The 13,702-nt window shown below is 41.4% G+C and overlaps 1 protein-coding gene across 2 annotated transcripts; it reads right to left on the bottom strand.

Moving 5' to 3' along the window:
- Window positions 1–272: 272 nt before the first annotated feature.
- On the bottom strand, window positions 273–12,373 carry TIGAR (TP53 induced glycolysis regulatory phosphatase). 2 transcript variants are annotated; one of them, XM_064462356.1, is made up of 6 exons: window positions 12,222–12,373; window positions 10,612–10,649; window positions 8,283–8,404; window positions 4,730–4,807; window positions 2,151–2,261; window positions 273–1,744 (listed from the first exon to the last, which is right to left on the bottom strand). In XM_064462356.1, the coding sequence occupies exons 1-6, from the start codon at window positions 12,251–12,253 to the stop codon at window positions 1,286–1,288; spliced, it is 840 nt and encodes a 279-aa protein (XP_064318426.1). In that variant the 5' UTR covers window positions 12,254–12,373; the 3' UTR covers window positions 273–1,285. The 2 variants fall into 2 exon arrangements, with proteins under 2 accessions (XP_064318426.1, XP_064318435.1); XM_064462365.1 differs by lacking the exons at window positions 10,612–10,649; window positions 12,222–12,373 and adding an exon at window positions 10,530–10,599.
- Window positions 12,374–13,702: the final 1,329 nt, after the last annotated feature.

Below are 13,702 nucleotides of genomic sequence, written 5' to 3'. Positions count from 1 at the left end.
AGGAAACAACAGGAACCTCTTTTTCCTCCTCAGAATTCAAGTCTCTGCCTCAAGGCAAAGAAATCGAGTAGTCTGAAGTACACAGGACAGCGTATTTTTAAAAAGGACAAAAAAATCACAACTTCAGTCAAACATTCACTTTGTGTCATTGCAAGCAATGTAAGACCAGCCTGGGGTTTTCCAGAAAAAAACCCGGAAGTTATAGGATCCAAGCAAAACTTCACAGAGTAACATTAACAAAGATTTTTACGTCAAAAGAAACAGAGATGAAATGGAGTTCTATTCAGGACCCTTTAATTTTAATTTTTTTTAAACAGGCTTAAAATATGCAAATGAAGAAAAAGTATGTGGATGTTATAAATAACATAAGTCAGATAAGCTTACACAGTAACACTACAAACACCCCAGCGGGGAAAGAATACAGTACTAACAGCAACTATAAGCAACCATCAAGCAATCAAACTTGCCTAATTCTAGGCAAAAATATTCATCCACCAAGTATATGGCTGCAACTGGCAACAGGATTCTAGTCGGGTGCAACTCACCCTGTTGAGAAGGTTCCTTTTCAGAAGAGAGACCGTTATTTCAACAATGCGCACATGAGGTTCCTCGTCCTGCTTACAGTTAAAAATAAATACTATATGTTTGTGTACAGTGCTCTTCAACAGAAGCCTCAACAACACTAACAATTTCTTACAAAACACTCCTGCGAGGTAGGTATATCATTGTCCCTGTTTTACAAATGGAAAAGAGTCTCACAGCTATTTAGTATCAAAGCCAGGAACACGTCCCCTGACTGTACCAAACCTTTTCCACTAGGCAATGCTCCTTTTTAGGTTATACTACTGCATTAAAAAAAGTTATTTTAAGACAGCATGTATGTTTAATATTACAATATAGCATTTTGTAATAAAACAAGAATACAGTATAGGTCATCCTTGAGGTACCATTCCTCTCCCCTCCCCAGCTCCTCTATCTGGAGATAACCAAAATAATTACCGACTAATCAAAAGAAGTTTTTAAAAATATGCGCTCTAGGAGCAGATATGCAAGTGACTGAAGTATGGCTCTGTTCAAAAAGAACATTTGTGTTATTTCTCTAGTGCCAACTTATGTCGGGCACTATGACCATGCAAATTGTGTTATTTTAAGATGGTAAGCAGTTGTATGTCTTCGATTTTCCAGTTTAGTGTCAATAACTCCAGTCAATCTCAGTAATGACTACACATACCTTTCCCACGCTTAGTATTACGGTGATCTAAACCCACTTCCCCTACAGAGACACTTAAAACACTTTTGGAGCTACACATTCAGCTCCCACATCCACTAAGTGAGAGTCTTGATTAAGACAAACACATGTTATTTCAGGTTTTAACAAATTTCCGTTTTCAAGTTTTATAATGAAGTGACTAACTCCTGTATTGGGACTGACAGAAGACAACTGAGACTTTGTTAAATTTGTTGGTAAAGTACAGTTTAGATCTGAAACAAAATAACCAATCCAGTTCCTCATGTAGGCTCCATGACTCACCACTAATATATTGGCATCTAACATTTTAGAAGCTCCACTGTTACCAGAGCTAAGTTCTGCTTCACTGCAGTGGTTTGTCCATGGGAAAACTAACTGTTCTTCAGATGCGCCTGAGCTTCTGCTTGCTGCACCATGCACATCTTGCTCCTTCTGTTCCAATTCAACAGCTAGCTGACACAGAAATTCAAAAAAATCCCTTGCACGTTCTCTTACCTAAAGAGAAAGGTCAGAAGAGTACATTGTGAAGAATGCAAGAGACTTCAGCTTTCAGAAATCTGATATAACTACTTCAGTTAAAAGATAAACATTTATGACAGACAAGTCTCAGAAATTAATGATAAGTCTCTGAATGCTGTAAAAACTCCTCCGCCCTCCAAAGCCAAGGTTGAGAGTAATTGCCATCATCCTTCTGCAAACGACAGCTTCATGAGGAGTCAGTCTCAGAATCAATATTTTGGTTCTAAAGAGATTCAGCCACTGCAATCAGGTCAGGTAGTGTTCTTAGCTTGGAAAGTAGCTACCTCTGGTTGGGCTAAGCTCTCAATAAGTTGTTCCTAAGTAGCCATCTGCACTCATGAAACGGCCTAGAAACTAGAGCACAAATAAATAAATACCATACTTCATCCAGTGTTTCTCCTCCAGAAGGTGTGAATGAAGGACACTGCTCTCCGGCAGCCTTTGCCATAGCCTTGAGGTCAGTCAAAGGCCTTCCTTCTGCAACACCGTATTTCTGTAAGAGGTAAGTTATGAAGAGGGGGCTTAGCAAGATATTTCGAGTCTGCAGAGGCGCTTCCAATGCAAACATCTCTTAACAGCTTTGTTTTCTTGGATTCCCAAGTGTAACATGCAGGCTTAACTACCTTTTACATTTTATTCCAATATTGGGGGAGGAGGTATCTTTATAGCTGCTATTGAAGTTAAAGTACATGTATTTGCTGAGTAGAGAAATACATTAAGAGCAGTATCTCATTTAAAGTATTAACATTCAAAACACTACCTTCAGCCTGATCTTTGCCTTGAGAATTTTTCCTACATTCTTGACACTCAGCATACAAAATTCGAGTGTCTTTGCAGCTGAGGTTACATTGCAACCACCTCTGTACATAGCTGTTCACATAAGGATAAACTCCGTTTACTTTTCATTTGCAAATGACTACAGGGAATTATTTTTCACATATAAGAAACAAATGTTTTCTCTACAGACCTCTGAAATCTCCACAACAGAGGAGGATGATTCCATTTTAAAATCTGAATTTTTGAAAAAGACATTAAAAAAACTTCCCAAAAACAAAACCCCAAACCAAAAAGGCCTCCCCCCACTTTTTCAGGATACACATTACTGCTGTGGACAGTATTTTCAGAGAACAAGAAAGGCAAAAAAGATCTTAAAAACATATGCTAGTGGACTCAGAGAACATGCAATTAACTATCTTTAGTGATGTGCTTATTCCTGAGACCTCCAAATAGAACGGCCATATGAGAAACAGTAGCAAGAACCCATATATACCAGCTAGTTATTCTGGATCACTAGAAGTCCCATTATAAAACATAATATTTATCATCTGTAGTGTATTTTACAAGATAGATTACTTGGACGTGCGTTACCATTTTTGACCTTGAAGATCTTTCCAAGGTACTTCTCTAACAATTGTAAAACAGATTAACACTCTTCCCTCTGAAGATTAATACTTCATTACCACTAACAGATGAAAAATATTTTCCAATGGAAAGCTTTGGTCTTTCCTTGGAACATCCGAAGACTGAAAATGCTGCAGTTATGGTATTTTGAGAAAGTAAGAGCTGATGCTATACTGCCAAACACTGAGTTATGCACATTCCAGAAATCCAGATGTTGATGACTAGGATACAGACACGCACTCACTACTGAGGATTTTTTGGCTTCTATGTCACTATCCACTTGCTGTGGATATGCAATTAGATGTCATAATAATTAATTTATTACAGTCTTCAGAATTTAAATGTACCAAAACACATTTAGTTCAGCCTCTCAATCCCTTTCTCTAAAGCAAAATATTGGCAATTTAAGAACATTAAGAAAGACATGAAGAAATAAGTGCTCTGAAGCTGCTGAAAATGAAATCCTAATCTTAAAGATTTTTCCAGAGTTGTCTCATGAAAGCAAGGCATGAGAGAATAAAACTTTATTAATAGGGCCAATGACATATGTTCTTTTAAAGGACTTTTCTTCTTTTCATGCAATTCAAACTTAATTTCGGTTATCCAGAGTAGTGACTTACAACCTATGGCCTGCAGACACTGTATTGGCATTTCTATACATCCATACAAACACCGTGAAAGGGGAAAAAAGTGTAACAGAGACTGAAGGTTATTCTTTCTAAAATTCTGTATCATGAACTGTAATATTTTCAAAAACGTCAGGTGGCAAAGCAACCAAAGTAGTTTGGGAGGTATTTAACTTGCTGATTTCAGGGGAAGAACTGGAATTTCTGACAAAAAAAAAAAAAGAAATCTAAGTAGGAAATGATACAATCGTGTTCTGCTTCTTGAACACTTATTTGCCTGATGGCAACTTGCCATCCCACTTTTGGTTTTATAGCATTTCCTTATTTAAAATTCAGCTGACACTCTCAGTGTAGCATCTGAAGGGTGAGTCATATTAGCAGAAACAGCCAGCATCTGAGTTTATCCTGATCAAGACATACTTAAAAGCAGACAGGAGGTACAATTATGCCTGTTATCAGGCAGAGAGGCTAATCAGGAAAGCAGACTCCATGGTCAGCAGAAAGCTTTCCAGTAGTCTTTGTGCAAATGAAAAGGTATAAACAGCTAAAAAGCCAACACTGAGTTGTGCAATCAGGCTACAGAAGGCAGGCAGAGGGAGTATCTTTAACACTTTATGTATGGGGTTAGAAAGAAGAGCTAAGCTTTTTATTACATTTAAGATAACTCTCTCTGCATGTAAATCTTACCTTACTTAAAGCATTAAAGCATCACAGCTACAGCACTAATCACTAAATTTTGGCTTTGCTTCCCAAGTCTGCAAGCAGTTTATAGTACCTGATGTGAATAGTTCAGTTTTCAGTGACTAAAAACACATCAAATAGTGCTCTTCACTGTTAAATCCACCATTTAATAAGCCAGGATACCCATCACCAGTAAGTTACATTTTCAAATTGTTCAACATTCAGTATTAAAACAAACTCTTTTGGCACTTACTCTCTCTCGAAGTCTTGCATCATACTTGATTTCCAAATCTTTGCAAAACTTATTTTTTCCTAGAATTGTGGCAGCAGTCTAAAAAGTGAATACACAGTCGCATCAATGAGCTGTTTTCTCATGGGATAGCTAGACCATCTTACCACTACAGCCAATGTGAATCACATTAGTAGTGCCCAACAACCCAAATAAACAAGATAAAAAGTTTTTCAGAGAGTCGTGTCTGTCCGAATTGGATATATGGCCTGTGTCAGGCCATAAAAGGCAGAAACACTGCGATCTTTTGAAAGTTCTTTCACAATTCAAAGTCCAAAACAGTCAAAGACACTGAGCACCCATGAAAGGTGGGCAGCATGATGCACAGTAGCAGCAGGATTTGCCACTCACAAAGCAATTGTGACAACATGTTCTTTACTTGTAGTATGTGGGTCAGATTCACAAGCAGTATGTTCCTAAAAACTGATCAATTAATCCAACTGTGAAAAACATAGCATCTAACAAATGAAATTACTTTCTGGCAAGTGGCTACGTAATGCACCTCAGAAATCAAATACTCCGGCAGCAGTGAAGAGGCAGGAGGGTATTTGCTGGCAACATACTGAAGTGTCAGACCCGATGTTAAGGAGGAAAAATGTACTGGATGATACACTTGGGGAAAAAAGAAATATCTAGCTTATTGTATTCACCTGCCTTTTGATAGCATGGCTTAAGAGACAGAGAAAACCCATGGGGCTTAGTCTGCTTTTAACAATAGGCTGGATGTCTTAAGTTTTGTGCTATATATCTTTTTTTCTTCCATGGAAGCATATGATTTTGGGGGTGCAGGGAGGGCAAGACAACTGATCAAGAGGAAATTCTGATACCACTTTGGAAAAGTATTGCCTAACACAGCCTCCAGCATGTTGGGTATCACAGACCCGTCTCGCTGCTGCAGCCAATAATGGGAACTAAAGGATGGCTAACCTGCTCCTGTTCTTACATGCACCAGTGTGTGAAGGTTGTACTGGATTTGCATAGTTTTGACTGGTAATATCAGCTGCAAGTCTTGTGCAAATGTCCACATCCAATCTAACTGACATTCAAAGAAGTAATTTTGAAAAGGCTCCTTGGATTCTGGCAAATAATAAGCAGCCCTGTTGTACTAACAAGATTTTGTGACCTAATTAATGTATGGCTTAGGAAAGGCCTTCTGTTGCAACTTTACATTTCTGTCACAGAATAATGTCAAAATTAACATAGGGTTGAATCAATGTCCTTGTATATATGAATAGCATAGTTAACTGTATTATCATATCCTGAAATTTCTCCAGTACTGAGGTCCTGTTCAGTACTTAGATTAGACAACATTCACCTACTGAGCACTAGTTCGTACTCTAAATCGTAAACATCGAAAATGAAGCCTCATTTCCTCACACCTTTCCTATACTATCCATTACTAGAATATCAGCATGCTTCAGAAACGTTCCTGAATCTTCACAGCACCCCAGTGAGAGAAGGGATATTAGGCCCACTTTACATATGTAAAAGCCTCAAAGATTTTCTCTCATCCTTCTCAGAGCCCAGCCTGCCCCAGTCCAGAACCTCCCTTCACTGCTGCAGAGTTCTTGTCCCAACGGCATGAGCATCTCACAGTAGGCCCCATATTCCCCTGCAGGCTTTGGTGTTGTGCTCTGTTAAGCTTATGAGTCTTACAGAACCATGCTCTGTTCATACCACATCCCAGTCTGCCTCATTAGTCTTTTTTTTTATTTTCACATTGCAGGTCTGCCTGCTGTCTTCTGCCCTGCCAATTTCTGGACCTAGTCTTTGACCCTCCCTCCTAGGCTTACTCTCTCAAACAGGCTTCCCTGCAAAGTCTCTCTGCATTTCCTATACCTGCTCACTTTGCATCTCCTGTAGCTCTCAGAATTCCTGCCCAGCAGGAATCATTGCACTTCTCCTATTTTGCTCAGGCTTGAACGTTCAGCTGTCAGCCACAGGCAGTAGCCAGACCGCGTACCACTCCTGGTTCCAGTAACCAGCACACACCCTGACTACAGCTGATTCAGGAAACATTGCAAGGAAAACTAATCTTTATCAGTAACAGTTTCTTTAAAAACCCATTTATTCTCTTTTGCAAAGGAACTTGTACATTCCTCTCATGCTTGAGCTATGAAGTGACAGTGTAGTAAAGACTAAAGGACACTTCTTCATAAATCTGCAGCTGCCAAAAATGGGAGTTCCAAGCAAATGGAAACTGCAGCTTTACACATCTTTGGAAAAGCTTCGACAAAGTCTGGATAGCTTGTCAAACGAATGGCAAAACACATTTCCTTTATACAAAGAACAAATTCAGGTCTGTCTTCTACATTATGAGAGTGCAAATGCTTCTCATGGAAAAGGCTGTCACTAATATAAGGAAAAAAATCACCAACCTTACTCTCAAGTGGTTGAGCATTCAAAAACAATTCCCCCAAGGCAGGCACACAGCACAGACAGTCTTATGAACGCTATAAAGCACTATTAATATTTTTAAATACAATCACTGCCATTCACACACTTAAAGGAAGTGACTTGTCAGGCAGTTATTATGCATTTTTAAAATATCTAATTATTGCACTCCTCCCTGTCTGTCTCTCTAGTTTGTTTTCTGCCTAAGTTGTGCTGCTACAGCAGTTTATGGGACTGTTCTGCAAAACTGATGAGCAGTGTTGATGAACGTTTTAAGAGAAAAAGGGGATTTATGCTAGATATTGTTGATCTGGTTTACAGCAAGGCTTTACAGACTTCTGTAGCAGGACAACAGAGCAAAACACAAGGAACCAGCAGAGCTATCAAGAATTACTTAGTAGTGTCAACCACGTGAAGCCTACATGTCTCCTGAAATCACAGCATCAGTAACAGTAGAGAGAATTGAGGATAGGGCTTCCACAGGAGATATGACCTTCCTAGGACAGCTGATCTATGCCTCTACCTTTAAAAGTTCTGTTTCCCTAATTTTTTGAGTATTTTATAATCTTGCACACAAAATCACCTGTAATCAAGGTGAGAGGTGTGCTATTACGTTTCCTGCCAAAATCCAACCTCTCTCTGCACATTTAACAATCCTTGTACTGACTTTAAAGCAAAACTTGATCTTGCCTATACTGGTCTGCATTCCTCAGAAAAACACAGCATACAGCCACAACGCATAGGACAGCATAACCATATCACAGCCAATTTGTTTTGTTTCTTCAAAGAAAAACTGACTTCAGTCTGTGTTACCTCAAAGTGCTGATTACGCCGTTAGAAAGAACCTATGCACATATAAAATACCAGCAAATCCATAAGAACACCACCACATAACAACCTGAAAAGCAAGCTGGCCTTCATCGCTTCCTAACTGAGCTGTTCTCATGGTAATTTCCTTACTCACTGAGGCCTTCTTGAATTCTGCAGAACTCCAATTGCAGTTCTAAGTCCATCAAAATGCTTTTGGCCCTCCATCACTGTATTATTTTTGCATCATCAATAGCAAATAAATGCCGAAATCTGAAGGTAGTATTTACATTCAGTTGCCTCAAGAAGCACTTGCCTGCTTTGCTCGAAGGAGGTCACTTGAAAAGACATGAGTAAACTTCACATTACTGAGAAATAAACCAGCAGCATCTGCTTGTCTGAAACCAGTTGCAGAAAGCGGCTCATCCACTCCTTGACCTACAAAATAAAAACCCATCAACAGTAAGACATGCAAATTTTAGATAATTTAGCAGCTGAGCAAGCATGGCAGCAATAAATAATCTGATCAGTCATAATAAAACACTTCTTCATTAAAGCCACCATTAGTAAAAGTCACTGTTCCTCAGGTCTTCCCTAAACTCACTCAGATTGTATGAAAAAAGGGAGTGCAGGCTAGGAAGACAGAAGGATCATCATTGATATTTATATTAATGTATACATACAGCAAGTTTAAGCATAAAGCAGAGGCCTACATTTTCTAATATTAGTAGGAATTTCAAATCACTTGTCCTTTTTAGAATGGTTGCTGGTAGGCTTCCTGCAAGAGGAATCTCACAAGTGAAACAAACTCTATAAACAGATTTGGTGATGGTAAATAAGAAAAAGAACAATACAATTGAGATAATGTTGTTGATACTAAAATACACACATGGAAAAAACATGCACAACGGGAGAGTCAAGTCCTGACAAATATGAAGTGCCTGCTCCTCCCCATTCCCTAATGTTGACAATGCCTTGAAGAAATGAGGCAACAAGAAGGGATTCTCTGTAATGCGGAAAGCAGAACACACTCTTTGCCAAAGACAGTTTCACAAAAATTTTACAGTTGACGTAAACACAATCTGTTGTGGTCTCTTCCTCTCCCCTACTCCACCTCACACACTGACACTGATGCTTATGCAGCTGCACACTGAGCAAGATGATGGAACAAACCTAGCAGAAAAGCAGCAAGCCTTCCAAAAACTGTTTTCAGCCAGAGTAGTCTGTGAAACTAGCTGGTCACAGAGCTCTGGAAGAGTGTTGAGAAAACCAGCACTTTGGTGATCCAACTTGAACGAAATAGGTGTGCTCCTGTCACAGCTCAGAGAGCCTGTAGGAGAACCAAGAAAGTGGCAGACGGACAAACCTGTAACAATGTTGACACTTGTATCGCCTACTCTACTTTTGTAGGAAGTCAAAGCAGAGAGTGTGCAATTCTCATCAGATCCAGAATAACAACAAAAACAATTTTCACCAAGTAAATGCACTGTCATTTATATGCTTCCAATAGCAAAAGGACACCAGAAATCCAGAAATTGAGTTCTGAGCACCTTGTCTGTAATTCAGCCATGTGAGACCTCAGGCCCCACCATGCTAGTATAGGTCTTACACCTCTCAAAACACAAGGCAATGTTCACTTTCTGCACTGGAGAGGGGAGAGGAACCTCCTACCTCTCATTTGACACAAAGGGCTATGAATTTAAAAGACACCACTGGTACTTTTAAGAACATAAAGCAGGGGAATATTCTTTATTCACTTTATTATGACCAAAAAGCGATGTTGCAAGAACTGTAAAGTGCAGTATCAAAACAGAGGTAGGAAAATCCAGAAGCACGATTCTTCCTCACAGCCCGTAGCATTATATAAAGGTTATTTATTCAGACTACAACACCACTAGGTTCCTTGGGGTGGTAAGCCTCATTTTTCCTACAACAGACATCCATGCAGCTCAGTGTTTTCAATTCTAGATGTACAAGTCAGACATAATAAAGGAAAGTCTGGTTTTAAATGTTTTGTCCAAGAGCCACCTTCCTAGAAAGAGCTGGGATTGAACAAATCAAGCATTTAAACAATCTTCACTTCTCATTCATCCTTGCTCTACTGTAGGCTTTTTTGCAAGCGACAGACTACCTTCTTAAGGCAACAGCCCCTTTACAGCACGACTTTTACCCAACCTTCTGCAGCTCCTTACCAAATCCATCATACAAGTGTGTACCTGGCTGGTTCTTCACCACAGCTGCAGTTCTCACTTCTCTGAGCCCCAGAAGCCCATTTCCCAGCCTCCATACTGCTGAGATTTAACACAGTGCTATGGGACATTATGACATCCTCTGGAACAGGTGCTGCTATTGTTTTATTTGATTACAGGTAACCTTTTTTCCCCCTGTTCAGAAAAAGGAACTATTGTAATACTGCTGATACCAGAAATGCACCACTATTTGTTGGCATTCTGTGGAGACTGACCTAGAAGCTTCATAGTTCTGTAAAGCTATCAAGCTAACACCCTGGCTTACAAATAAAGTCTCTTAAGGGTTACAATGTTATTCTGAAATAATACTTAACATTTCATCAGTTGGTTACATGTTTTCATATTTTGCAGGGAAGAATAATTTACCATCTCAGTGTCAGAATAACTGACACTAACCTTGCAGTATCTTGTCTTTGTTGTATCTTGTTTCTCCGCTGAAAGAGATCATAAACAAAAAAATTAGCTCGCAATAATTTTACTGAACATTCAAAAATATTATTGTATTAGATACCAAGAGGATACAGCAGAGTCTGATTATGAAAAATGAGATGTAGTACAGCACAGCCTCTTTTCAAAAAGACATACCTGAAGACTTTACAGTAATAAAAAACCCCACCAATTTCAATTAGTCAACCCCAATCATGCCATCAATATTTACTAACACAAACCTACCTGGTATAAAAGGAAGGAAAGTAATTCCTTAAATTTATCGTAAATGCAGCAAAATTAATCTTTTACAATAACACCTCTATACTGGAGAGAGAGAAGATGCAGGAAGACTCTGGAGTCCTCTTATGCAAAGCGTGTGCTAGCCAACTAGACCTTGGTGCTTTAAAGGGAAGCCAATTCGAGCACTTACCAAAGACAGCAGCAGAGCACACTGCACAGCTTGAAGTAACACTAGATTAAGCCAGAGCTGCAGAAAAACTACTGGAATGAAAATCACCTTCTTTAAGAATTAGAATATTCTACCTTGAAAACTATAACTGACAGTATTTCAAGAGAAGAGTGACTAAAACCATGTGCAGATTTATTCAGGAGGGAAAATCTAACAACTAAACTTGACATGAACAAAGTTAAGCATGTTGACTTTGTTGAGATTTCTCACCTGACTGAAACATCATGTGCTTAAGTTTTTTGCAGCATTAAGGCCAAAGTGTGCTGCTTGGTTTTTATACAGAGAGCTATCAACCATGCTGTACAGAAGTTCTCAAGATGAGCCCCAAAGAGGTAACTGATCACAGAACCTTTCTGAAGTGTCTGCAAGAGTCCCACCTGAAGATTTCAAGTTCAACAAATTGTTTCAGGCTCACATGTTTTCTAGCTGATGTAAAAAGTTAGGCTGCAACTGCAGCACCAAATCAGCAGATCCAGGTCTTTAAGGGAAGTCAAGAGTCACTCTTAACAGGAGGAAAATCAGAAGGGGGAAAAAAAAAAAAAAAAAGTCTTCATAACTCCAGTTGCACTGATCAAGTATTAAACTGTATTATGCTGAAGTGGAAAAAAAAGTTAAGCAATTGACTACTGTCAGTTGAAAGAAGCTGGATCTGTTTAGTCTCGTTAAGGACAAACCTTTGACACTGTCCACCGTAGCTTGAAAGAAGGACTCACCTTAACAACTTCAACTAAGTCACAAACGCCAATTCTTTAACATTTCACAGTAGAAACGTTAGACTGCCACTCCTAAACGAGCTCCCTCACGGCGCACACCCGCCCGCCACCCCTGACGGACGGAAGGACTAACGGACTGACAGGGGCCGCTACACCTAAAGGGGACTGACTGACTGACTGACTGACTGACAGGGGCCGTTTCTCCTGAAGGAGCCGCGCGCGCCTAACGGACCGCCCCGGGAGGAGGGGGAGAGGGGGGGAGCGGGGAGCGCGGAACTCCACTGACGTCACGGCCGTCCCGGCATGGCAGAGGGATGGGGGTGGGGGACAGCGGGACGATGGGGGAAGGGCAAGGCCCGGCACCGGCGGGGGCGGGGGGGCGCCCCGGTACTCACTGCCGGACGACGGTCAGCCCGAAGCGCACCATCGCGCGGCCGCACAGGTACGCGCAGGCCCAGCCGCCGCCGCCGCCGCCGCCGCCTCCTGCCCGCACTGCGGCGCCCGGCTGCCCCGCGCCTGCCGGTGACGTCACGGCCCCGCCTCCCGCCGTCCCGTCGCGGTGGTGGGAGGAAGCGAAGGGAGGGCGGATGGTGGAGAGGCGGCCGGCAGCGCTCACCTCCCGGAACACATCCCCCCCATTCCCCGGGACACCCCCCCGGTTCTCCGCCGCCGGCTCCTGGGGGGAAACGGGTAAAAACGGTTCCCGGTGCCGCCTGCTCACGGAACTCCCGCTGGCGCGGGTGAAAGCGTCGCCGGGGGGGATTCGCGGGAGTTCGGGTCCAGCGCAAAGGGGGCCGGCTTGTTTCACACCCCAAAAAAATGAAGAGGCTTGTTCAGCAGCAGCTGCAAAACAGCCTTCCGCAGGGAGTTCCTCTTCTCAGAAGCTCCGAGAGCTGCTCCCGACGGCGCTCGGGGGCTCAGAAGCGCAGTTACTTGACCGCTTTCCTAAAGGATGACCTTCCTCCACATTAACTATGTTTAAAGCTGCAGTATACGCGTTCATCGTCTTAATATTTCGCAGAGACTGTGGGGAGAGGTGCGAGTCCAGTCAACGTTTGGTAGAAGGACGTGAGTGTGTGGGGACAACCTGCCGCTCTCTGTGGCCGCAGGTGCGGGCAGTGCACCAGCCAGCCCCAACAACCTATGTATTTAGAATATTCATTTTTTAAAATTAGAGGGAATATATGTCTAGTCTGAAGCATTTTTGAAGGTCTCAAGGCACATGTTGAGAACAAGTCTTAGGAGGAGCGGCTGAGGGAACCAGGGTTGTTTAGCCTGGAGAAGAGGAGGCTGAGGAGGGACCTTATCGCTCCCTGCAACTACCTGAAAGGAGGTTGTAGTGAGGTAGGGTTTGGTCTCATCACCCAAGTAACAAGTGATAGGGCAAGAAGAAATGGGGTCAAGTTGTGTCAGGGGAGGTTTAGATTGGATATTGTGAAAAACTTCTTCACTAAAAGGGTTGTCAAGCATTGGAACAGGCTGCCCAGGGAAGTGGTTGAGTCACCATCCCTGGAGGTATTTAAAAGACATGTAGATGTGGTGCTTGAGGATATGGTTTAGTGGAAGACTTGGCAATGCTAGGTTAACGGTTGGACTCAAATGATCTTAAGGGTTCTTTCCAACCTAAACAATTCTATGATTCCATGTTCTTACTTTACAATTATAATCAGAAGGCTGTCACCTTAAAACTCTAGTTTCCACATAATCTCATGATTCTGGGACCAGAGCGTTGAGTATGTTTACCACATTGCAGAAGACGGAATTCTGATGATGTTTAGTCTTGTTACATCATCTAAACTAAGAATGCTAATCGGCAACAGAACTTTGCTCAGAATAATATCAATACTTGGATAAAATATGTTAATTACATGTCGAT

This window comes from Phalacrocorax carbo, chromosome 1 (genome assembly GCF_963921805.1).
Source record: "Phalacrocorax carbo chromosome 1, bPhaCar2.1, whole genome shotgun sequence".
NCBI classification, from domain to species: Eukaryota; Metazoa; Chordata; class Aves; order Suliformes; family Phalacrocoracidae; genus Phalacrocorax; species Phalacrocorax carbo.
The sequence above is the reverse complement of the archived record's forward strand: the minus strand, read 5'-3'. Positions and strand labels throughout refer to the sequence as shown.